The 25,463-nt window shown below is 41.5% G+C and overlaps 2 protein-coding genes across 4 annotated transcripts; one reads left to right on the top strand and one right to left on the bottom strand.

The window, feature by feature from the left end:
* Nucleotides 1-1,549: 1,549 nt before the first annotated feature.
* Nucleotides 1,550-21,383, top strand: LOC149070913 (uncharacterized). Of its 3 annotated transcripts, none has more exons than XM_089248639.1 (7): nucleotides 1,550-1,732; nucleotides 3,880-3,956; nucleotides 13,063-13,134; nucleotides 13,673-13,714; nucleotides 16,312-16,332; nucleotides 17,573-17,632; nucleotides 21,084-21,180. In XM_089248639.1, exons 2-7 carry the CDS (start codon nucleotides 3,894-3,896, stop codon nucleotides 21,096-21,098), a joined length of 273 nt encoding a protein of 90 aa, XP_089104765.1. In that variant the 5' UTR covers nucleotides 1,550-1,732; nucleotides 3,880-3,893; the 3' UTR covers nucleotides 21,099-21,180. The 3 variants fall into 3 exon arrangements, with proteins under 3 accessions (XP_089104765.1, XP_089104764.1, XP_089104762.1); XM_089248636.1 differs by having other exon boundaries at nucleotides 1,559-1,732; nucleotides 21,044-21,383; XM_089248638.1 differs by lacking the exon at nucleotides 16,312-16,332 and having other exon boundaries at nucleotides 1,556-1,732; nucleotides 21,044-21,383.
* Nucleotides 21,384-23,769: 2,386 nt separating this feature from the next.
* LOC149070912 (ATPase ASNA1 homolog) lies at nucleotides 23,770-25,020 on the bottom strand. Its single transcript, XM_089248659.1, has one exon. It carries the CDS (start codon nucleotides 24,932-24,934, stop codon nucleotides 23,936-23,938), a length of 999 nt encoding a protein of 332 aa, XP_089104785.1. The 5' UTR covers nucleotides 24,935-25,020; the 3' UTR covers nucleotides 23,770-23,935.
* Nucleotides 25,021-25,463: the final 443 nt, after the last annotated feature.

The raw sequence follows: 25,463 nt of genomic DNA, 5'->3' as shown, positions 1-25,463 counted from the left end.
TTGATCGTAAAGTAGTTAGTAAAGATGATGAAACGCTAAAAATATACGAGAAATGTATATCAGTTCAATATGATTCGAGCCAGGACGAAGTGTAAGCAGGTGGATCACGCTAATTATTATTAACTATTTATTAATTTTGTCAAATTAATTAAAATTAGTCTCTCTCAATGGATCGTGTTTGATTACGATCCAAACTATCAACGTATTCCTGAAATAACGAAAAAATGAATGTAATAAAATGCGTTCTTTCTGAACAATTTTTTTCCCTTCGAGATTTATGTTCGTAACTCGAAAGGTTTGCAAGTAGGGGAGCGACTACATAAATTTTTTTTTTTTGCACCAGGCAGCGAAATTCTTATGCATGGCCCTGCTTTTATTAGATCTATTGACATTAATTTAACGCTCATTTCTGAAATTGCTTACTAGTCATCCAAAACCATACATTCTCAGTCTCGCGGACCAAACGTGGCCCTCGGAGTCATTTGATGTGACCCGCGATTTTCGAACCTAATTTTGTAAAAATTTACTAAGCGGCACATTAACACAAGCCCACGCACAGTCTTACGTCACTCAAGCGGCTCTACACACATTCCTAGATCACTTAAGTTACACGTGGGACAGTTTTAGATCACTCGAGCTGCCTATGGCACATTTCCACACGACTTTTGTCATAATGCTATCCTAATTAACTACAGTTATATGAAAAAGTTCATCTCACATGTATGTTTCGTTTTTTTTTTTGGTTTTTTTTGGCGAATTACATTTTTACCCTTTGCCTTATATTAGCCTTCTACTTCCCTACATTAGCCTTCTACTTCCCTACATTAGCCTTCTACTTCCCTACATTAGCCTTCTACTTCCCTACATTAGCCTTCTACTTCCCTACATTAGCCTTCTACTTCCCTACATTAGCCTTCTACTTCCCTACATTAGCGATTTTCTAGCAATTTTAGCGATTCTTGGCAACTCGACTTGCCTTTAACAGTTTTTTTGGCTTTAAGTGGCAGTCTTTGACAATTTTTTTTTTTTGGCACCTTTACTTGAATTTGACATTTTTTTTGGTGATATCCTTCATGGATCCCGATTTCCCGGATTTCGATGACAAAAATATGGTCACAGGCTAGGGTATTTATTATAAGCCGAGGTCAGGTCAGCTGCGTGTATTGATACTGTTATACCGGAACACATTTCGCGGGTTCCGACAAAGTGGGATGATCTGAGCGTATAGTTTATATATTGATGGAGGATTTACAACCTATCCACACGCATAATTTACGTTGGTCATTTCCATATCGGCATCGCTTGAAATCCACGACTATTTCTGCTCTTCATCTCCGAAAGAAAGAAAGAATAATGGTCTATTTACATTGTTGTGTCCTCGTTTCTTTTTCTTTTCGAATCGGCCAAATAATAATGATAAAAAAATAAGGCTATTTCGAATTCAGTGCGCAGGTGGCGGCCGGTACAGAAGTACAGAATCCGGGTTAAATAAATAAATATGGTGGGGAAAGGACATCTGGTGCGTTTCCGGCAAATACAATGGCGTCGTCGGAATGCGTTCTCTTCTGATTGTGGGAATCCTATTGTCCTTTGTGAAGGATAAAGCGACAATTGTCTTGTTTTCAAGTGAATCGTCGTCGTCGTCGTCACAGCCATCGCCGTTGAAAGACCCTCAGTCACAATAAATCTAGTCTGCCTTGAATAGTCGAGTTCCCTCGTGTTGTCTTGTGTGGTGAGTATAATCTCTGTACCGTGTTTTCCGCATGTATATATTGTATTGGATTTAAACACTTGTAACCCCTAGTGAGTAAGTGAGATTTTACGTCTTCCTGCGATTAGCGACTGGATCGCGAATGAATAGTTTGAACCTGGATCCACTGTAATGACACGTTCACTGGTTCGAACCCCCATTAGCAGACCATTTATGGTTGGCTAAAGTTGGTTTTCTACGAACTTCAAAGCCCGAATGCGACATGGTTTCCCATTCAAAAAAATCTCTCCGCAGAGAGCTGGTAGACTTTCAACACGACAATTAGAATGAAAATTCAGGCATTTTTCAATGTTTACTTCAAAATATAGAAGACAGGTGGCAGCACCATCCACAACATGAAACAAGCTCAACTCTGACAATATGAATACGTGAAGGCTACGCATACACAAACTCGCACTCTACAGGTTCCGGTATGTACCGATTCGTTGGAAATTCTGCAGAGTAATGTTCACGATGAGGTGCACGTGCGTTAAGTAGACAGTTTCCCATTGGGGACTGAATCTTGACTGGATAGTTGGAATCCCGTTGTTGGTCCAGTAGTGGTGGGCTGAAATGAGTTTCCTGCGGTTTCCCAACTTCGAAGCTCGAATACGAGCCGGTTTCCCATTTGGGAAAAAAATATTGTCTGTCTTCTCCCAGAGAGACAGCAGGTAAATCTTCAACACGATACTCACTTACAGGGCCGTAACTAGGATTTTTGCCACCCCACATCTTTAAAATTCGATAATTTCATAATGGTGTCGGCAAAATTTAGAGCCCCCCCCCCCACCCCTCTAGTTACGGCTCTGCTCGCATAACTTGGGAAATTTAAGCATTTGCTAAATTCACTCCATAATGGCAGCATGAGCAGAACACGAAACAAGCGAGACTCTGGTAACATAAATACGTTAAAATCATGCATGTAACAAATTTCTTAGAAATTTTCGAAAGACATGTTTAAGAGTATAGCACGTAACGGTTAAGCAGTGGTCGCCAATTTGGCGAGGATCTCAATTAAAGAACCATATCCCATCATAGGCAGAGATAGACGTGAAGGTCTGGGGGTGTCACGATGATGACAATTCATATATACGCATACACATTAGATCAGTCGGCTTCACCTTTGACGCTAGGGGCCCAGGATCGACGTTTGGAAGGGGGCACAAAATTTAGTGAATGGGGGGAAGCATATTAATTTTTTCCTGAGAAATTTTGAGTTTCCAATCTTCAAAAAGTATTTAAATTACAAATACAAATACAACGCCACAACAGGCAAATTGCCCAACGAGGTGGCCGACTCAAGAACATCATGGATCCCCGAGCCATTTTTTGGAGGCCCTACCTACTAATGCTACACCACACATGAACCCCGCCCACATAGCCCCCCCCCCGCGGAACCCCCCCAACGAGTCGGTACATGCGGGAATGTGCGTGTACGTGTAATTAAACCTGACGTGAAGTTTTTTTGTTTCCCTGTAATGCTTGTTATGTGTAGTGTTGCCATCTGCCACCAGTTTTTCTAACTATGAGTGAAGTGTTATGATTGAATGATTTATCGTTGTAGGACTGTTGCTCTCTGTGGCGAGACTTTTTAACGGGAGATCGGCTCGCATTTTCGCCTTGAAGTTGGGAACCACAGAAAACCAACTTCAGCCGACCACACCAACTTCAGCCGACCACTGAATTAACAGAAATTGATTTGAATAGCATATAATGTTTTTCTCTCTCTCGGCGTATATTTTATTTTTCAAATATATTTGAAAATAATTTAAAATTTTAATGGTCTTGGGGAAATTGGGGTGGCATGAGCCCTCTATGTCTCCCCTCCCATGTGTCTATTTTTACATGGAATAACATGGAAGTCCGTTGTTGTATCACTTTTGGTTTTCTCTCCCACCCGAAATAGTAGTGGTTTCTCTCTGAAAGAAATTTCTGGTTTCAGTCCTGGGTTTAAGCGCTTTTGATTGGACAATTCTCAAACTGTTCGATAGCTGTCGGCTGGATCAAGAATTGTCGAGGCCAAAGCTCGGTTGTATAGGATAGTCATAAATTCTAGAGCATTTTGTGTGTTCCTCAGAAGAATAAAGTCTTACAAAAAGGTTTATTCTATCATGTTTTTCCCTTACTAGATTCCAAAGTCAACATGTTCAAAGCGATCCTAGTGACTTTACTGGTTGCCAACTGCGCTGCTTTCTTCTTCCCTTCGGTAAAAACTCATTTGCATATTATTTCATTTTATTTGCATTTTCAGAATGTCATGTTAATTCCACCACGGCTGACTTAACCATTACTTCCTAAGCCCCGATTAGGGAATTCTCATTGACGAATGGCTTAAATTTTCTGAACATTGTTCCGCGCTGGTCAAAAAAGCAAATAGGGGCGGGTGGTTCTCGGTTTCATTCTTAAAAAGATCTTTTCGCGTTCTTCTAAAACAGTGTTTCTCTTAACCTTTTCTCCGTTGCGCAATACGAATTACCTCCCGCATCCTCTGGATCGATGCGTTTACTACTATTTGTCCCAAAACGTAGATTTTTGTAATTAATTCTCCATTAATCAAATTTTACAAATTCTTTTACATACAATTAAATTCCATTTTTTGATTATTTTTCATAATTAGTTTCGGTTTCACTTTTTGAAAATTAATTCAAAAACTTGTGGTGTATCTAGCGCGGCCCAGAAACACCCAAAGCAGACAGATCCAGTGGTGCCAGGAAGAAGCAGAAAAACAGATATGGATCTGGCAACACTAGGAGTTAACTTAAAATACTTGGCCAGACCATGCGGATCTGAAAAAAAGGACGCTCTTCCGTCTCTCTACTTGAAAATATCTAATCGTTCTAATATTCAGAACCGCATGGTTTGGCCAAGTATTTTAACTCCTAGTGTTGCCAGATTCATATCTTTTTTTCTGCTTCTTCCTGGCATCACTGGATCTGTCTGTATTGAGTGTTTCTGAAACGCACTAGATACACCACAAACTAAACTAAAACGAGGTACAAATGTAATAGAAGGCACTGAGCTATAAGTAAAGTTTCCTCATAGCTCAGTGATAGAAGGAGAAATATTTTAGGTATTTATAGTATTTTTCTTCAATCAAAATAAAAAAAGCAAGTAGATCTCTAATCGAAAAAGAAACTTTTGCAGTGAATTTCGCGATACATTTGAAAGTGAAAAAATGTTAGTATGCTTCACATTTTTTAAAAGAATCGAAAAATCCAATTTTTCTCATCATTTCAATTGTCAACATGTTATGTTTTTCCTTCCATATCGCACCCCCAAAAATGCTTTGAAGCACCCCCGGTTGAGAACCACTGTTCTAAAGTGATTCTTCCACTTTTCCGGGGCTTTGTTCGTCCTGTGGAGAGGGGTACGCCGTAAAGTTTTGTGGACCCATACCTACAGAGGAATATAGATTTGGTTGAGGAGATGTAGAGAAGAGCTACGCTGCATAGGTGCCGAAACCTGGAAGGAATGGGGCTGAAATAGTCTCAGCCAATAATTAATGATATACAATGCACATCCCATCCCCTTCTTCTACATACTGGCTTGAGTCCCGTATATACGAGACGACTGGCAACTTTTCGATATTTTTTTCATTTCGGCGCCTCTGTACGCACACTCTTGTTGGCACAAAGAGCTTGAAGTATGAATAGCGACTTCATTTTTTATTTATGCTTACACTGGAAGAATGCAGTTGGTTTAGGGGGAGGGGTAATATTATATAAGATATAAGTGTTTAAAATTTTCAACGGAATTGATAGGGTGGACCATGAGTTGTTAATACACCACAAATCGAGTGCTCCGACAACGGAACACTGGTATCGTGTAAGGGTCAACTGTTAGATTGTGGTGACGCAGGGAGTTTTTCTTTAAAAAGGTTGTGAATAAATGGAATAACTTACCTCCGGGGGTCGTGAATTCCAACACAATTGGTTCGTTTGAAAAGAAATACGATGCTTATAATGGGAGGAATCGAGAAGTTACCCATCTTTAAGAAAACCATAATCTTTTAATGGACCGTACGTATATCTTATAGGCAGTGTAATGTTGTCATATAATAATATTTTTTTTCGTAATAATTGCTTTTATTTTTAGTAGCTGTATTTTAGCAAAAGTTGACGTCCATATATTTCTGAAGGGCAGCGACCTCGTTGTAGCCTCCCTCTGTACTCCCCCGTTTAAGGAACCTCGTTGAGTATTTTGCCTGTGATGGTTTTTGTATTCGTATAATGGTCTTTGAAACGTCCGGTAAGGAATAGAATCGTAATCGTCCAATGTCACGTGACGTATTGTTCTGATATCGTTTCTCGCAAGCACTCGACCTGACAAACTACGAAGAAATTCGAAACACAAATTTATTTTACAGAACAGGTATACACACGTATCCACAGGCAACGGGTCTCTAGTGTTGGCATGCACACTTAGGGTGAACATGCGCTCTACAAATAGAGCGCAACCTACAGCTGCTGAGCTGAGCTGAATTAAGCTTGTTTCGCCAGTTCCATGCCACTATTTTTTATGGACATTCTACTGGCCTTAGCTGCGGACCACTAAGGGGGTGGCCTGTATTGTGAAGTGTACGTGTGTGTGGTGCAAGGTGTATGTAAGTGTTGTGTAAAAAGAATGTCAAAATCGGGTAATTTAAGCTCACTGCTCCATAACACATTTTTGCAGTAAAATGCCATTGCCACTTGCTGAAAAGGAAACATCTGAGTCAAATACACTATGCATTCAATGTATGGTCAGGTTTTTTGGGGTGTCTGAAGGAACTCTGGTGGAAAATCGGTTAGAGGAAAAATTCACACGATCTTGTTGTGTGACAAAAAACCTCTAGTGGTCTTAAAATATTTTGAATCAAAAAGATAGTCTCTTTAGTTAGGTTAAGTCTCATTTCCCGAATAGGCTCGAAGAGGCCTGGGATCTTGAAGTCAAGACTCGTTATTTGCTCGTATAGCAATATACTTTAGGAAGAGCGCCATCTGTTGGCCACCTCTGCTACTATATACCTTAAATTCGCTTTGCGATCACCAGAAGATCTCTCTAGCTAGGTTTTACATGAGTAATAGTTGCAATATTAAAACAAGATACTAAACGAGAATGAAAGGCAAAAATATTTACAAAATTACAATATTTACATTATTTACACTGTACATCTACCATGGCCTTGAGAGAATATTCTGTGGTCGCCCATACCGAACTATAACCTCAGGGTTATAATTCACTAGCTCCGAGAGGTGGTTGATTTCGGAGTTCCGTAGCGTCTCATACTGATTCTCAGCGAGATCTCTGACATGTTCTAAGAACGTATTGATCTTTAGGTCACGTCTTATGTCTATATTCCTACAATACCAGCCTGCTCTGGCAAATTTCCTGAAATTTTTATTCTCAAAAATTTGGAGGGTGTTGACATTTTTCCTTGTAGCAAAAGCCCAAACTGGGGCAGCATATGTGATAATAGGCCTTATAACAGAAGAGTATAGTGTCATTTTGTTTTTTAATGAAAGCCCACTGTTTGGGAAAAAGATCTTATTCAGCATACCCAACTGCTTGGTAGCTTTCATGCGTACATACTCAGTGTGAGCCTTGAAATTTATTTTTCTGTCAAAGAAGACACCAAGATATTTTATCTGTTGTTTAGGCGGGAGTCTAGTTCGACCAAGTTCTATATAATGATTTTGTCCCATAGGAGGGTTTTTCCTTTTATGGAACCAGATGAAATTACATTTCTCGTGGTTCAGGGCAATGTCGGATTCAAGGCAATAATCTTCAATCTCATCGACAGTCTCCTGCAGGTTCTCGAAGGCTTTTTGAGGATCCCTGCAATTTGTAGAGACTAACACATCATCAGCATATTGGCTAATTAGTCCCCTTTGTGGGGCCGGGAAATCGTTAACATAGAGTGAGAATAATAACGGGCCCAGGACACTTCCCTGGGGGACCGAGGCCCCCACGGGCCTAATCGAGGAGATCGAGTCGCTGACTTTGACCATGAAATTTCGCTCTTGCAGATAATTTTTAATGAAATAGATAAATTTAGGGGGGAAATTCAAGTTGATCAATTTATACAATAATGTGGGGTGGTCAGTCCTGTCAAATGCTCGGGAAAAGTCAAGTGAGAGGGAGCAAACATACTCTTTGTAGTTAATGGCGTCCATCAGAAATTCTGTGGTCCTGAGCAACTGCGTGACGCACGAGTGATGCCTCCTGAAGCCATGTTGCTCTGTCCTGATTATTGCATTATTTTCACAATAATTGTTTAGCCTTTTTATGTAGATTCTCTCAAAGAGTTTGCTCATGTTCGAAAGAAGGCTTATTGGACGAAAATTTTGAGGGAAAAGCGGATCGGAGTTAGGCTTATGTATCGCTTTAATAACCGCCGTTTTCCATTCTGTGGGGAAGTAATTAATTTTCAGCATTGCATTAAAAATATTAACAAGGCTTGACTTTGTAGACGTGGGCAGAGCCTTAATTGCCTGGTTCGAGATATTGTCCCGCCCTGGAGCTTTCCTTGTCTTGAGGTGTTTAATTATCTCGTCAAGCTCATGGGAGTCCGTGAGTGGAACCACATCGTCCTCGAAAAGGGGTGGGGGAACTATTCTAAAAAATCTACTGATAGTATCCCTAATGTTTCTTTTCGTAGCATTGTCTTGTAGGCCGTTTGGCTTAAATTGTTCCTCGAATGTTTCGGAGAAGACTTCCGCAATTTCGGCAGGGGTAAAAACAACTCCGGATTGCCCATGTATTCTATTAATAAGCTGCTGTTTGGGCTTGCAGATTTTTAATGCCTTCCAAATTGATCCGTCAGCTATGTTTACTTCACTCATGAAATGATTGAATCGTTCATGTGTGTACGCTCTTATTTCGGCTCTAATTTCTCTCTCGAGATTAGATAATAGAAGCCTATCATTGCGGCGCCTGAATTTCTGCCACTTTTTCCTTACTTTGTTCTTTTCCCGAATTTTCTTTAGGAGCTCTTTCGAGAGCCCGAACTGATGCTCATTAATTTTTATTTTTGTCGTGCACCGAGAGATGGCGCTGGAAATAACGTTTGTGATTTGCACTACCGTTTCATCAATAATCGATTGTGTTGGGCTTTCAATCGATATTTCGGGCAGCTCTGCTAGTTCCTGAGTGAACCTCTCCCAGTCCGTTTTCTGTAGAAACGGAATTTTATTGGATATCAGGAAATCCATCTTGAGGAGTATGGGATTATGTGTAGAATCAACAAGCTCAGGCGATGTAATGGATATGGCGTGATCAAAGTTCTTGGCTAGGGCGAAATCGATAGTAGAGGGGAGCTGAAGAGAGCAAGAAGGATGGTGTGTGGGTTTTCTAGTGGCAATAATGTCAACAACGTTATTTTGACAGAAATGATAAAGGGCAGTGCCTTTGGATTGATTGTATCTACAGAACCACGCTTCATGATGCAAATTCCAATCGCCGGCGACCAGAGTGGGTATGCTAGTATTAAAGAGCATAGCTAGCAGATTTAAATCGAGGTTTTTGTTAGGAGGCTTGTAGACAGAGACAATATTAATGTTGGTGTTGTTTACTTTTACTGTAGCTGCGATAGCCTCCATAGAGGAGTCAGGAAGATCAAGAGGAGAAAAAGGAATGTTATTGCGGATAAAAAGGGCTACTCCTCCGCCCTTATTATGCAATCGATCTCGCCGCAGGCATTGATACCTGGGAATTTTGACTTGTACACTGGGGACCAGCCAGGTTTCTTGGCACAGAAAAATGTCGACGTCAAAATCAACAAGTGCTTCAGTGAGTTCACGGATGCTTGGTTTTAGGCTGGTAGCGTTCCAAGACATCACTGTCAGAGGCCTTGGTAGGCTATAATTACTATTAATTGCGTGTGCACTAATTGTTGGTCTTGTTTGCTAGGAGGTTAAGGACCTCAGTTAAACTATGTAAAATTTCCGAGAGTTTATTCTCCACCTCTCTGGGGGGTTTAACCATAGTAGTAATTCTTTGCGTCGAGAGTATGATGGATTTTATCTCGTAATTGATATCCGTCTCTTGAGGAGAGAATTCTATCGACGGGATAGGCTTGTTGTTTACCAACAAACATTCAGTGGGCGGGGTTTCAGCTTCTTCTATTTGGGGTGCGTGGTTCTGTTTGTTTATCTTATTCTCTACATGGGTTAGTACATCTTTTAGTGTCTCACTAACGTCAACCTTGGCTTGGTTCTCTATTGCCTTTTCTAATTCTATTGCAAATTGATTTTGTTGAAGGGAGTAACCCTTGAAGAGCGGGTGTTTCCCTTTTTTGTTATAATAATGGGATACCTTGGTGAAAGCCAGCGAGTTAGGCCGATTTGTTAGAGGTGTAAAAGAATTACGCCTGGCAAGTGGGGGTGGATCCACAATTTCCATGGGAGCATTCTCCTCACTATGCTCTTCAGTTGGCTCCATAGTCGCGCCTCTGGTTATCTCAGCAAAAGTTCTCCCGGGGGTAACTTTCGCAATTACTGGGTCGTGCCTTATTATTGCTGGGAGGGACGGGATCACCAGCCTACCCGATTCCTGTGCTTGTCTTTTCAACTTAACAGGGCAGCCCGCATAAGTGGAGCAATGCTGCCCATTGCACAGATAACATTTTTTGAACGCTATATTGCCCTTATGTGGGCAGTCTCGCCCTCTATGTGCTTTCGAGCAAAATGCACACCTCGGCCTTTCTTTACACGTTACAGATGTGTGCCCGAGGATCAAGCAGTTCCTGCATTGCAGTGTATTCCGGTTTCCCTTGTACCTTTCTATTTGGACTGGGATGCTAGCAATTTCAACAATGTTAAAGATGCCCTTATCCTTTAGGGCGAACTCAACTAGGTATAGTGGGTAATCGAACCCTGTACGGTAATTTTTCATCTTTGATACTTTGATGACTTCGTGCCCTTGGGACAGTATGTCCTCAGCAATTTCATCTGGGGATACGTTGACGGGCAGACCCCTAATGACCACCTTCAAATTCCGATCATTTTCAAGTTGAAAAGTGTGGAACTTGAAGCCCTTCTCCGTGCAGAATTTGGTAGTTTTTCTGTAATCATTTTCAGAGTAAACTTTAATGGATACTGTGGTGGGGGTGGATTTAGAGTCTGGGGGAAATTCACAAAACTTCCGGATGTCCGCGTAGTCCCTTAGCCATCTGGGGCCCCATTCAGACAGAATTATTGGCGGGATGTTTGTTTTCTTTCTCTTGTATGTGACGTGAGAGAAACCGTCGTCATCTTCATTTTCGCCCTGAGAGGGTATGTCAGCAAAGTTTACCTCTGTCTCTCTGTTTACAAATGAGGCTCGGGGGATTGTGGGTACCTCCCTCGCATCTGATTGAAAGCCTTGTATCGTTGATGACGATAGCGAATCCAGCGAGGAGAAAGTCTCGCTTATTAAGGGAAGTTCTGAAACATCAGCGTGAGGGCCATTATCTCTGGGGACGCTACCGTCACCATCTTGTTCCGAGTATGTAATTATCGGTTCTTTGGAATCGTCATCAGTGTCGATGGCAAAAGCAATGGTTTTTTTGTCCGGGGACGGGCTCATTTCATGAGGTCTTTTCCTCTTTCTTACTGTGGCGGATTTTTCCCGGATATTTTCCGGGGACTTGTCTAATAACATATAATCCTTTCGGAAGCTGAGGGCCAAAACATGGCAACAAGGGTTCTTATTCACAAGATCAAAAAATTCACAAAGCTCAGTCATGAGGACGGCTGCTGGGTCATTCCTGAATTCATCATCACTATTGTTATAGTCGTGGTAGCAATCTAAGAGGGAGTTAAATTTCTCTGCCGTAGCGCATACTTCCTCTTCGAGAGGGGCTAGACTATTCTGCTTGTCTATATAGTATCCCAACCAGGGCTCTACTACCTCGAGTAAAGCGTTTGGGTCTCCGTTAAACAAGTCAACAAAATTTACACGAATAAAATCGAAATTCGCAACAATATCAGTGCCGTCGTCGGGACGGATAGCAGGACAAAACCTGGCCATAATCAAAAGCGCATAGTATAATTTGACTTACCCAAGATGTTCATTCGCATCAGCCAGGTGAGGTATCAACAGGAAGCACGAAGACGCTCCACCATCCAAGGAAGGAAGGAAATACGTTATGATAACGGACGTTATAATACTGACGTCAAGAGCTCTGTGAAGTGCGACTGTTCAATTCAAAATCCTGGAAGGGAATTGCGCAACCTACAAATAAGACTACACTAAAATTCTACTAAAGCCGGGTTTTCCTAGCAGCAGGCTTTCTGCTGCGCGTCCAGCGTGAAAACTGTGATTGGTCAAAAAACCTGAATTTCAGGTTTTTAACCAATCAGCGTTTTCACGCTGCACACAACGCAGAAATTCTACTCCTAGGAAAACTCGGCTTAACTGTTCTTAGCGCGGAAGCGGCGCTACTATACCTTACGTTAACGAAACCTTCTACGTAGAAGAATCTCGTCGGTTCTCGCGTGATCTTTATAATTCTTTTGGTGCCATGACATCGACGATTCGCCGGACTTGCCAAGTTCGTTGTCAATTTGGTGAGATTTACAGAGAAATGGATTAATGATTATTTACAGACGAAAAATTACATAATAGGGCACATGTTAAGTAATGAATATAGAATATTTACGTAATTATCGTAACAGTATTCTCTTTCTTAGATAGCAATACTGTATTTATATGCTGAGAAAGGCTATTTTTTCCTCATTGAAGAGAATGGATAGCGATATCATGGCACACCGGCACAGACAGAAATCAACTAAAGTAATATAAAGTCAACACTGCGCACTGCTACACCTCTTCAATTTTTCGCTGCCAGAGCAAATTACAGGGGCTGGACCGGGATCTACAGTTTAGGGCCGATTCTGACTTTATGAACTGGGACAAAACAATTACGCCCTGTTGGAATTTCGAACAAAGACCTGCGCACTCAAAGGGCAGTGTAATAATCAGGCCGCAACTAGATGCTTGATCACCTGGGGCAAGCGCACATTTTTACGCCCCTTGTAATGTTGAAGAAGAGGTTTCAGAATGAAATTGCCCCCTCGGGTCTAGCGCCCGGGGCACGAGGCCCGCCTGCTCCCCCCTAGGTACGGCCCTGGTAATAATCACTCAGTTGCGGCAAATAACACGAAGTTGCAGACGTTCAGGTCAACAGTGTTACAACTACGGAGACTCACAACACTGCTTATAGATATTGCTTTCACTCGTTGCTTATATGTGTAACAGATGGTAGTACTCTCTTGACGACATTCCCCTCAATCCGATACTACTCACCTCTTGGTTTTAACGTACACTGAAGCATGTTTTCTTATTTGCAGTTCAACTTCCCTTCAAGGCGACGAACGTTCACCAACATATGCGTCTATTCAACAGAGCCCGTGAACTATACTGTAAGCATGCGATAACACTTAACTCTCTACGAACAGGGTGTCTCATAACGATTGCGTTAATAAATTCTGTATGACAAGAATACAAGCTGTTCAAAAGTGTCCAAAGAACGATGCATCTACGACCCATAGTTTCCAAATGAAACGGGGAAACAGAATCCATCACTCGCATCCATTCAACCAACACCATCTTATGTCCCAGGATGATATCTTTGGCGGGCCTTGAAGCTAGGATATTTCATGGTCTCCCTCTATAGTGGCTTTATAGAGTGGGAAAAAAAATAATAAGAAGATTTGTCTCGGGCTGGAGCCCTGCCAACCCTACCCTTGGGAGGCCACGGGCTCCAGTTTCTTTAGCGTTTTATTATAAATGGTCGTGGAGGCTCTTTGAACACTTTTCTATCTGCCTTGAGAGGATTCTTGTTCACGTGATGTTTACGGGACACCCGTGTAAACACGTTGCTTTTTTTAAGAAAATTTTCCTCTAATTATGAACTAATTCATTAAATTACAGAGCATTCTTGTCTTTTTTCTGCTCTAGCCCAAATGCTTCTACTGCCCCAACACGGCCTACGAAGGCGCGGTAAGTAGACCCATCATTTTTCATATGGTCTTAAACCTGGGCACAGATTCATTTCATTTGAAATTGTTTTAGGTTTTAAATCCTCCATGTAGTAAATCAGCTGAAACAAATACGGTTTCCGTGTTGTTAATACATGATGGTCTAAGAAACTAAATTCCTGACGTTTCGCCCACATCTGCAGGGCCATCTTAAAGGTATCATGGGCCCCCGAGCCAAGTGATTTTTCGGAGGCCCTACTAGGCAAATTCTCGAAAATTTCAAACAGATCTCATTTTTGTGAGGCCCCCGGGCCGTGATGCCCGGGTGGGTTTATGCCTCGAAATGGCACTGCACATCTGTGGCAACATCTCCAGAGATTCAAAATGTGTGTTTAACCTCTGAAGATGTTTGTCTCAGATGTGAGCGAAACGTCAGGAATTTGATTTCTTAGACCATAGCCTAAAAACCCGAGAACCGTTATCTTCTTCATTGAACGCCGACCGTGAAAGCCTCAGACAGTGAATCAGCTATCTGGACCTCAGAGAAGTAAATGAGCTTTTACGGACTATCAAGTAAATAGTTATGCGGCCCTCCAAGTACTGTAGATATTCATCATTTTATACAGCTCTTCCCGCCTCCGAGTGGTTATTCAGCTTTTATTCGACCCGCCAAGTAGTAACTCATGTTTCATACGACCCTATAAGTAATTTTTCAATTTTTATAAGGCCTGCCAAGAAGTTAATTTCCTTTCTAACGGTTTTCGAAAATGGAAACTGGCATATAGTACAGTCAAATCCCGTTATAACGAACTCCAAGAGACCGGAGAAATCGCTTCGTTATAACGAAATTTCGTTATAAATAAATTGTAGATTTTTGAATTGTTCCTACGTAAACTTATCTGGGGGGGGGGTTAGAAAAGTGTTCGTTAAAACGAGATTTTCGCTATATCGGTATCCGTTAAAACGGGATTCGACTGTATGAAGGAGCTCTTATTTTCAAACCGGGAACATTTCCACTTTATTTTCGAAATGCACTTTTCAACGGTTTCCGAATCTAAGCTCTGGCGAATTATGCAACAGGGTTTATTATTTATTCGGGAATATTTTTGGTAGGAATTACAATGTAAAGTGGTCATTTCTACAAAAAGGGAGCATGTCCACCCTGTCCATTTACTTCGTTATTTTTCATTCAAAAGGGAACGTAACAAAGCGGTTGTCCTAGCGGTTTAAGGAATTTTTTTTTGTTCTCAAAACGGCACATTTTTCAGAAGCGCTTTCAAAGCAGCACCTCCTAGAGATAGAAGGCCTCCGCACTCAGCTTGTGACGTCAGTAAGTAGTCCATTTTCCCTCACAATATTCAGGGGAAAAAAAATTCCCTGCTCGTGCCAGTATCATCGTTGTGAGGGAAAAAAAATGATCGGGCTCAGAATTGGCGATTCTTATTCCCCACATCCAATCACTATGCGGTATTTGTGAACCAATCATGAAGATTCTACGCCAAAATAAGAAGAAACGAAATAGGATGCTGTGCTTAAAAATATGGCAAACTTGCTAGGTAGTCTGAATGACGTTTGTGGCAAACAGTGCAGAGGCCTTCTATCTCTAGGAGGTGCTGTTTCAAAGTCATTTTACAGTAGAGACTCTCGATAATAGACACCCATGGGGACCGAAAATTTTCTTCGCAAACTCTCCGTTAACAGATAGTAAAATGCAGTCCCGACGATGTAGTTCAAATAAAGTATCCGTTGATGGAGGTGTCCGCTGACGGGAGTGTTCGTTATGGGAGGTTCCACTGCAGAATGATCATGTTACTTATGTTACGAGAGAGTATAGTGTGAACACGGAAAGATGGCCTATGCCCTTCATCGTGAAAAGAGCTGGTTCATTCTTCAGTAGGGAGGGGTGAAGAGATCTCTGGCAGCAACCGTGGAGGATGTTTATTTTGTTTCCCCGTTTCTCCCCACTGAAAAATGAGTCCTCTCTTTTCGGACATACAAGGCCATCTTTCCATGGCCACTAGTAATGGTTCCTTCCTTTGCTAGATGAAACCTTGTAGAATCAACAGGTGGCGTAGAAATTTCCAATTTTTCAGACTCAAAAACCAGCTCCAATTTTAATCACAAGGTAACATTTCCACTAATTTTCTTTCAAAGCGGAACATTTTCAAAATTTAAACGTAATCCCTTGAATGTTGATCAAGAGAAACATAATATTTAAATATTCCTACGCAACTTCCGTATGCTACCTGTTGGGGCTATTTTCCATTTTTGCACAAAGCAGTACATTCCGGAGGAAAAAGGGGTTTTTTTTACTTTTACAGTAAATTTAGCAAAACTGGAAATGTTGTTCCCTTTTGAAAATAAGCTCCTCATATGAGGCCCTTTGAGGAGTAACTCTTGGCTTTTCCACACCACAGTCTTTGAAGGGATTCAGCATTTATACCAACCCTCCCCGCAGACCGAAACGTTTGTGCACCCAATGATCCAAGAGTTAACCAATCTTATTTCCATACCAAATTTCTGCGTACGCATGAAACCGATGTTTAGAATGGTTGATGAATGCTGGATGCTAGAGAAAAACTGCAAATTTGTAATTTGTTTTGTTCTCTTTTTTTTTAGGCAAGAGCTTGTACCAATACGGTGAGTCTTATGTTATCATCATCATCATCATTATTATTATACAGTCACCCCCGCTTATAGCGAGAGCCTGGATTTAACGAGCAAATTAATGCATTTTGTTTAGTACGATGTAAACTGCATAGCAATTCAGAGAGTAGTTTTTTTTTTTAATGTAGCTCGAATTTAACGAGCGATTTTTTTTTTAGTTAGAAAAACGTTAATACAAAAATCAAGTATTAAAGTTAGTCAAGTATTAAATTACTTAATTCTAGAATTGAAATTCTCAGCAAAATTAGTACCCATTTTTCCTTGAAAAAGTGCAAATTATCAAGATTTTGCGATAAATTGGTAAAACATTTTTTTGCATTTATTCATGGAAAATGACGAATTTCACATTCGCCGCGTCTCTATTTCATAAAAGTACAAAAATTACGTATCCCAAGTAATAATTCACTTTGACAAGGACAATGCACTTCATGAGGGTATGAACGTCAATCACAAGTGGCTCGACAAAAGGTTCGCCACCACCTTTGTCAATGTGCAGGAACAGCAACACAGAAACAACTCTTCTTATGACAAAGGTAGTAACGTCATGAGCGGAGTGATAACACAACTTTATTCTTTATTTCTGTTACGTTTTGACGAATTTTTGCTCTAATTATACTTGTTCTAAGGCCGGGATTACACAGCTCTTTTATAAAACTTAAAAAAATCCTACCCATAAGCATATTGGTTACATTCGAGCAAATGCAACCGATGATCTTATTGGTTGCATTTTTCAAGTTTTATAAAACTTTCATAGTGTAATGCCGGCCTAAATCAAATACGGCCAGCAATGTGAAAGTCTGGTAACACTAACTCTTATACAAGATTCATCGAAAGACTGGTTATTTCTGGAGATGAAGATCACAAGGAAGAAAATTCATCACTGCCCCCACGGGTACTCGAACCCCGGTCTCTCCTCTTGCCCTACCATCTAAGCTATGGAAGCAGATAGAATATTTCAACCTTGGAGCGTATATATACGTTGAAAGGCACCGTACATGGACGGCATCAACAATCAACTAACAGCTCGTACAGCTAGTTAGATGGTAGGGCACTCGTCCGGCAAGCGAGAGACCGGGGTTCGAGTTCCCGGGGGGAAATGATGAATTTTCTTCCTTGTAATCTTCATCTCCACAAAAACCAGTCTTCCGATGAATCTTGTATTGACAAGTGGAGAGGACATTTCTATATACCAGCTCTTATTCTGTTCTTACAGACTAGCGTACCGAGGAACATAACGTACAGCCAAGCGGAATGTCTAGAAAGGAATTGTGGAGTGAGTAAAAAATGCTTTTTCCTTTCTAGTTCTTCTCGCGACTAGAAATGCGCATGTATTTCGCAGACGACAGAAGTTCATTTGGGCAAACGCATTTCTTATAAACTGGGATGCACGCCCTTTTCAGTCCACGGCCAGCTATGCGTTATTTCCGCTGCTCGCGGGCCAGAAAGTCGTATATATAGAGTGTGACCATATGATGACCTGTATTTTACGGGACATCCTCGTAATTTTGGCCGTCACAATATTTTTTTTAATGGCCCTGTTTTCAACGAGACAGATGAATTTTTGAAATCAAAAATTAAAGTTATTATCATCTCTCGCTCTCTCTCTGTCATACCTATCCAAGCACAAAACTTTTTTTCTTGTTGAATTGCATTTTGACTTACGCTTACGGTACCCATCATTTTCAGCAACTAGCAATTTTTCAGCAAGTTTACTTTCCGCTGACAAATTTTTCTGTATTGACAACTTTACCTGCCTCTAACAATTTTTTATTACTGTAACTGGCAACTTTTTACTTGCTTTTTACGAATTTTTCGGCTGTAACTTGTCACTTTACTAACCTTCGACAATTTTTTCTGCTGTAAATTGAAACTTCACTTGCCTTAACAAATATTTTGGCGATATTCCATAATTTTATGAAAGAATGGTGGGGAAAAATAAAGTCTCTAGGTATTTATCGAGCTGTGTGCATTGATATTTCTCTATTGGAACACCTTTCGTGGGCCGGATGAAACCCTTCAGCATTTGGCCTGCAGGCCGGAAGTTGTGCACTCCTGTCCTAAAACAGACCTTTTGTCAATACACGCCCAGTGCCGCAACTAGAAAAACGAACATTTTTATTCTATCGCTCGGGAGATGTGTCCATTTTGGCGCCCCCCCCCCTCCCTGTAATATCGAACGGAAAAACCAGTAAACTCAACGCCCTTCCAGATCCAGTGCCCCCCAGTTGCAGCCATGTGCCAAAACCAGCTAGAACAGATACAATCTATCTTAGATGGCGTTGCCTGCGCATACCCCCCATTCTGACGATATTTGGGCGCGGGATGTCCCCCCCCCCCCTTGGCAACCATAGAAGGCATTGCTTATTACCTGAACAAATCAAGAAAAGTTGACTATTGATACGATATGAGTGTCGGTTTTAGGAGCCGTAAATTGATTCTGGGTTGCCATTCGAATGCCAAGTGGCAAGAGTTTGTTCGCAGTACCAAGTTCTCAGGCCTGATCTTTGAGATTTCTCAACTTCTAGGTGTGAATGTGAGCCAGCTTCCCTGCAGAGGCGGATTTATGGTTTCCCGCCTATAGGATATTTAGCTTCTCTTCTCCCAGTCTATTTGCTTGACCATTCCTTCCCGAAATTCGCCGTTCTGCGGTGTAGATGAGATACTATCTATCTAGAGAAGGGCCACTTCGCGCCCACATTCATGCTTTGACACTTTCTTGGTCTTTCGCTTCCTAGCAGCGGTGTCGGAGCCGGGGATTTCTGTGGGTACTCGAGCACCTACGGAAAATTGTGATACGGGTCCAAGCACTTACAGAATTGATTCAGATATCAAAGTTTCTTACATGATGCTCGAGACGAGAACACACAGATTCGAAACACTAACAACGTCCCCCCACTCCCCGCTCTCTCGGTCACTCAATAGTTTTGGTCATTCACATTCTTGAGCACACTCTGCGTCACTCTTTCCGGGTTATTCACATGCTTGAGCACTGTTTTAATCACTCACATACTTGAGTATGCTATCGGTCACTCTTTCAGTCGCTCACGGACCTTGTCTCTCGCTCCCTAGGTCACTTTTTTTTGTCAATCCCATGCTCCAAAATCTCTAGGACTGACAGTTTTGAACACTCACTAACCTAGTCTCCCGCTAGTTTGATCGCGTTCGCGCACTGATCTGATACCTTGCTCTGTATGTCACATCACCATAAACAGAAATTTATCTCCGTGATGGGGGGGGGGGGATCAAAGTGATAAAACGATAAATATAAGCATATCAGCCCTATTCCAACATTTCGGAGGGGAGAGGGGCTCAAGCACGGATCCAGAGCGTGGCGATTGCCCCTCGCAAAACCAGTATTTATATGGGGCAGATAAAATACCTGCCTTGATATATCTGCATCGCTGTTGATCACCTTGATATATCCACATCAGCTGAAGATATCTGCATCAGCTTCATTCGCAGCTGGAGATGCTGCCTGTACTCCACTCATGGCTGAAGTCAGGGGCGTAGCCAGAAATTTCGTTCGGGGGGGGGGGGAACCAAAGTGACAGAACAATGGATTTGGCCATCTTTTTCCTGTCATTTTCTCACATTTCGGGGGGAGGGGGTCCCCCCCCTCGTTACGCCCTTGGCTGAAGTTTGTAAATCTGAAGTTGTCTGCCTTCTCTCAATGCAAACGCCCCTTCCAAGAACTGAATATGGAAAAATTTGTGTCCCGTAAAATACAGGATGACCAAAGAAACGTATACAATTCGTATACGTTTCTTTGGCTCCTCCGTTACATTATCCTGGATCCGTGCCTCGGGGGTGGGGGGGGGGGGGAACGAACCTTCTGGTATCTCCCTCTCGTTACGACCTCGCGAGAGGTCACTCACTGAACTGCTCTCTAAGCAACTATATTTCTATCAATCTCACGCTCACAAAATCTCTAGGTTTTGGCCGCTCACCAACCCGGTCCTATACTCACTCACATGCTTGCGAACTTTCTAGGTCATTAGTTTGATCATTCACTGATCTAGTCCCTCGTCTAATCTAGACTGAGGTGGATTAGGTTTTACCGCTTGTGGTTTGTACAAATTTGGCCACCTTTCCCCATGGCCCCCACAAGGGGTGGGCTGACAAGGCTCGTCCTGCGGCCCGGGATGATTTTCACAATTTTTTTACTTTTTCAGGCTATAAATTCATCATGAAGTGACCCGTGAAAGTGTGGTCGGGGAGGCCCCGCAAAAGATCCCAGCCTAGGGGCCCCGCTCTAGGATGTGGGGGCCATGCCTTTCTCTCATTCCAATGATTTTCTTAACCAATCGTTCTTGAAATTTGACACTTCCCCACCCCCAATGTAAACATGTCTTTGCTTCTCTGTCAAAAAAGGATCACAGTACAGTTCGACGGTTTCACAGCATCTCCAAAAAATATATGTATATATATTCTCTTCATCAATACACACAGTTGCTCACGGCAGATCTGAAAGACTGACGGCAGCATTTACTCATAGAAACTTTAATATTGACGCATGTCTTGCGTGTGACTGCTTTCCTCAAATTCTAACAGAACAACTCCTTACAACACTCTAAAAAAACCATTCATTTGAACTCTACCAACACTCAGAAAGGTAGATGGCAGTGCCTACCCAAACAGAAATTGGTTAAAAAATTTATTTAACTTTCATTTATTTTTCCCTCAGATTCGTTATACGAGGAATAAGAGATCATTACCATTTTTAGAACTCAATACAGTGATGACAGATGTCAATAGAGATCGGTCGAGATGCTCAACTGGAAGCTGCTTGGAAAGGAACGAAGAAGAAAATGGAAATGAACTTGTGCATAATGACCCGATTCAACTAGAGAGAGAGATAGAAGCTTATGCTGGACCAGATACAGAGGATGTTGTGGCGGATACTTGAAATACGATTCATTTTACAGATCTGCACTAATTGGAATGTATATTGTATTACAAAACGGAATCTGTAACATGTTGTCATATATTCTTTCTTTTAGCGTCATCTTTATTTAAATAAAAGGTATTTGACGATTATGTGGCCTTGATTGTTTGAAACTAAAATGATGTTGTGGGTTGCGCAATATATGCTGAACAATTTGTAGAAAATTCACCAACATAAAATTTTACCAAGGTAAAAAATCATCACTAGGTCAGCAGTGAGTGACCAAATGAATTGGTGAATGAACTAGCGAATAATAGAATGAGTAACTCCCTCACCTGTTTACTCACTTGTTCAGTCAAACTCGCTAATTTGCTCACTGACTCACTTGATCATATACCTGTTCATCCACTCACTCCCTGCACCACTTTGTCTATGAATTGCTGTCAGTGAACTTTCTGGCAGACCTTCAACACGATGCTAATACACAAAAATTCAAGCATTTAACATCTTCATTTCAAAATAAGGAAGATTAGCACCAGGTAGAACACAAAACAAGCACAACTCTGACAACATAAATACGTTAGTTAAGGCCCACATATAGGTCCTACATACGTTTCGTCATGATTCGATTCATTAGAAATTCAGTGTTGAACATTCTTGATCTAAATGGTAGAACCAGCCCTGCAAAGCAACCAATCAGAGACGGCTCTTGGGCCGTATGAACACATGGAGAGTACCGAATCCCTATTGAAAGGGTGGAAAAAAACTCTGATGACCAAAAAACGTAAGCTGGGTTGCCGAAAAATACGTCCTGCTCAGGTACCGATTTTTCTCTCGAGCCACCTCTGCTATCAACATTCATCATATAATATATGCTGTAGTGTAGTTTATGTAAAATTCTTCAGAATATGGACTGGATCACTATTTCGGTCAGTAAGTAAGTAGTGGATGTAACGTTCAACGAGTGACTTATAACAGTACATTCACCTCAAATTTCTGGAATGCAGTTCCGCTAAGAAAAGTCAGTTTTTACAATATGTGCATTACAACTATTTTGTGACTTTTTCTAACTGCCGACTTGCTTTTGGGGGGTATTTACTGGTATACCAGCTGGACCACATGGAAAAACACTGCAATCCAATATACAGTCAGACTGTAGCTCATAGACGAGGAGCTCATTGAATAAAAACCATTCTTTGTGTCGATCGCTATTTGAAACCATTTTAGCGTCACATTCTGGCCATAGGGGGAGAGAGAAAACTAGGTTCTCCTTCGCTGGTACAAACCTGACGTAATAAGTTAAAAAATGAAGTGTTTTCTCACTATCAAATCAGAGAATATTCATCTGTGACAAAAAAAACAGGGAAAATAACAAACCAAGGATGCAAATTTAAATATAGAGAATGATAAGGCAACAGAGCCAATGGCAATAAAAAATTTAAAATAGCATTAAAACAATAAGGATAGTATGCTGGATTGTGAAAAACATTCCGGTAGCCAGAGTTTGACAAATCAAAAATGAAGTGAGACGCTAGCCTCCTTAAGGCTCAATTACATTGGGAAAGTTTACTACCTACACGTTATCTAGTAAAGTCACCACTTATTCTACTAGTGCCAGTAAAGTTGAAGGGCGTGGCTAAAATTCTTTCAACTCACAACAAAAGAAAAAATGATGTCATAATAAAAAAAAAAGGGGGAAATAACTTGCTCATTTAATGAGCGACTTTACAAGTCACGTGTAATCGAAGCTCGTTAGACTAGGTGGAATCCGTTCACTTGCCAGCTACTTTACTCGCAGGAGAATAGCTAGTAAACTTTTGCCCTATATAATTCAGTCTTTTAAGAATATAATTTAACAACCACACACGTAGAAATACTAGGTGCTAATACAAATTTTCTAGCCATGGCAACCTTGGATATACCAGGCCCTGCTGGTCAGCAATGAAAATTTTCAAAAATGCCAAACTATTGGTAATGAGAAACAGCCAATTTGACTGCAGCTTCGTTTATGAAACCATAATCAGGTCTCTTTGTCTTGGGGGGGGGGGGGGGAAGAACCATGCTTGGCACCAAAGAAATTTGGAGGGGTTATATTTCATTTGTCAAGGTCCTGCTGCAATGCCCAGTTTCTCATAGTACACAGCAGATTCAATACTCCCTGAATCCTCCAGAGTGCTCGATCGTGCTTGTGAGCACTTGATCAACGTTCCAATAAAACTTTGTGAAAAATTACATTCAAGGATTGACATCTTAATTTCATGCAATATCCTCATATGTTAAACCTGCCGTGAGAGTGCTCTTCTGTCATGTGTCGCAGACCACTTCATCAAGTGATCGGGAAAAGTGCTACAGGTCACTTGGTTGTTCTGAAAATATCTGCTTAGTTAATGTTTACCAAATTAGGTTTGAGATCATGGGCCACATTTGGCCAGCGGGTTATGGATTGCGTGAACATGTATAGCATACACTCTCATAACCGATAATTGGAAATAGAACATTTGATACAAACACCAATCACTGCTTGATTATCTCTTAAAAATTTTATTTCCCCAAATCAAATGAAGAAGGGGGGTGGAAGAACAAAAACCTTTGTTAAACTTATATATTTAGAATTCAAAATAAAAATCTCAGTAACAGTCAAACTCCCACCAGGTGCTAATTAATATATATCGATTATTGCCTCAAAGAAACTCATTTCTTCTCATATGGTAGAATGAGATTCTCCGAAAACTCCCTGACGAACTTGATTCCTCGAACTTCATGCTCAAGGAGCGGGAGCCTAGTAATGTGGAAGTCTTCATAGAGATCCAATATCTGATCTAGATACTTCGCTTGTAGCTTTGACCTAGCCTTACAAAGCTTGCACGATTCGTTACCGGACAGGAACAGCAGCTGGTTAACGACAATGTTACGAGTGTCTATGCCGCACTTGGTCAGCTCCTGGACGAGCCGCTCTGTCTCGTACAGGGACAGGAACTCGGCTATGCACACACAGACGAAAGTGGTCTGATCCGGGTCCCTGAACTGCTCGTTGACCTGGCGTATGACGGGCAGGATCTCCTCTATCTTGGAGGACATGAGATCGGCCGTGAAGTCCTGCATCCCGAGGAAACCGGCGACCTGGGTGATGAACGGGTTGAGCTGCGACTTGAGCCTCAGCAGCTTCCCGAGTCCCTTCTCGACGACCTGCGGGAAGGACAGCAGCCGCAGGGTGTGTCCCGTGGGCGCCGTGTCGAACACGACGATCGAGAAGTTCATGCTCTTGACGAGCTTCATGACCTCGGCGTAGCTCATGGCCTCGTCTATACCGGGGAAGGCACCGAGGATCTCCTGCATCATGCTCTTGCTGGACCTGAGGGGATCCCTCTCGTCGAAGTACTCCTCCGGGAGCTCGTTGACGCCGAGGTTCGGGTCGATCTCCATCGCGTAGAGGTTCGTGAAGCCGTTCACCGGCGTCGGCACCTTCGAGAACTTCTGGTCGAAGGCGTCCGATATGTTGTGGGCCGGGTCCGTGGATATGATGAGGACGCTCTCGCGGACCTTCGACAGCTGCACTGCCAGGCCGCAGCTGCACGTCGTCTTGCCGACACCGCCTTTGCCGCCGACGAAGACCCACTTCAGAGACTGCTGCTCGAGGATGTTCTTGAGGCAGGCCTCCGGCAGAGGAGAATTGTCGTCTGCTATTTCCATTGTTATCTTATTCAAAAATGTCCTTACGATATTGAAATGCGACCTACCAAACACGAGAAAACTTTTGTTGTGAAATTATTTTCTTTGTAACTAACTTTTATGATGAGGAATGTGCTTCTTTTCCTTATTCGTAAATCTAACAATGTTTGCAAGTTTTTATTTACATAATTACCATACATACAGTTTTTTTTTGATAGAATTATTTGATTCATAGCGTTCAGATAACTAATTATTTAAGTAAGAACGATGATTTTATTAAATATTTTTAGAAAGATCACTTCTAAATTCTTCCAATCGTGAACAGTAACACGAATTGAACATCAACGTAATGTCCCATATTTTTTAAATATGGTTACGCATTGTGAGACTTGAAGAGTTCAAAATTATCAAACTCTGGGTATCAAGAAAGTGACAGCCAAAATACTTGAATTTGATTTTAACGCGAAAAAAGAATTAGTTAAAGACACATTTAGCACAAAAAAATATTTACATAACATTCTTATCAACTTCGATCTGAAACTTTGTAGCA

Source organism: Pholcus phalangioides, unplaced genomic scaffold, assembly GCF_987345545.1.
Source record: "Pholcus phalangioides strain wild (caught in Gottingen) unplaced genomic scaffold, Ppha-v1.0 ptg000020l_1, whole genome shotgun sequence".
NCBI lineage: Eukaryota > Metazoa > Arthropoda > Arachnida > Araneae > Pholcidae > Pholcus > Pholcus phalangioides.
The sequence above is the reverse complement of the archived record's forward strand: the minus strand, read 5'-3'. Positions and strand labels throughout refer to the sequence as shown.

Bases quoted from the DNA above. Each gene is read 5' to 3' on its own strand.
- LOC149070912 (XM_089248659.1), bottom strand. From the start codon at position 24,934: ATGGAAATAGCAGACGACAATTCTCCTCTGCCGGAGGCCTGCCTCAAG.
- LOC149070913 (XM_089248636.1), top strand. From the start codon at position 3,894: ATGTTCAAAGCGATCCTAGTGACTTTACTGGTTGCCAACTGCGCTGCT. The intron at 3,957-13,062 runs GTAAAAACTCAT...TCTTATTTGCAG, and splicing joins CTGCTTTCTTCTTCCCTTCG to TTCAACTTCCCTTCAAGGCG. The intron at 16,333-17,572 runs GTGAGTCTTATG...CTGTTCTTACAG, and splicing joins CAAGAGCTTGTACCAATACG to ACTAGCGTACCGAGGAACAT.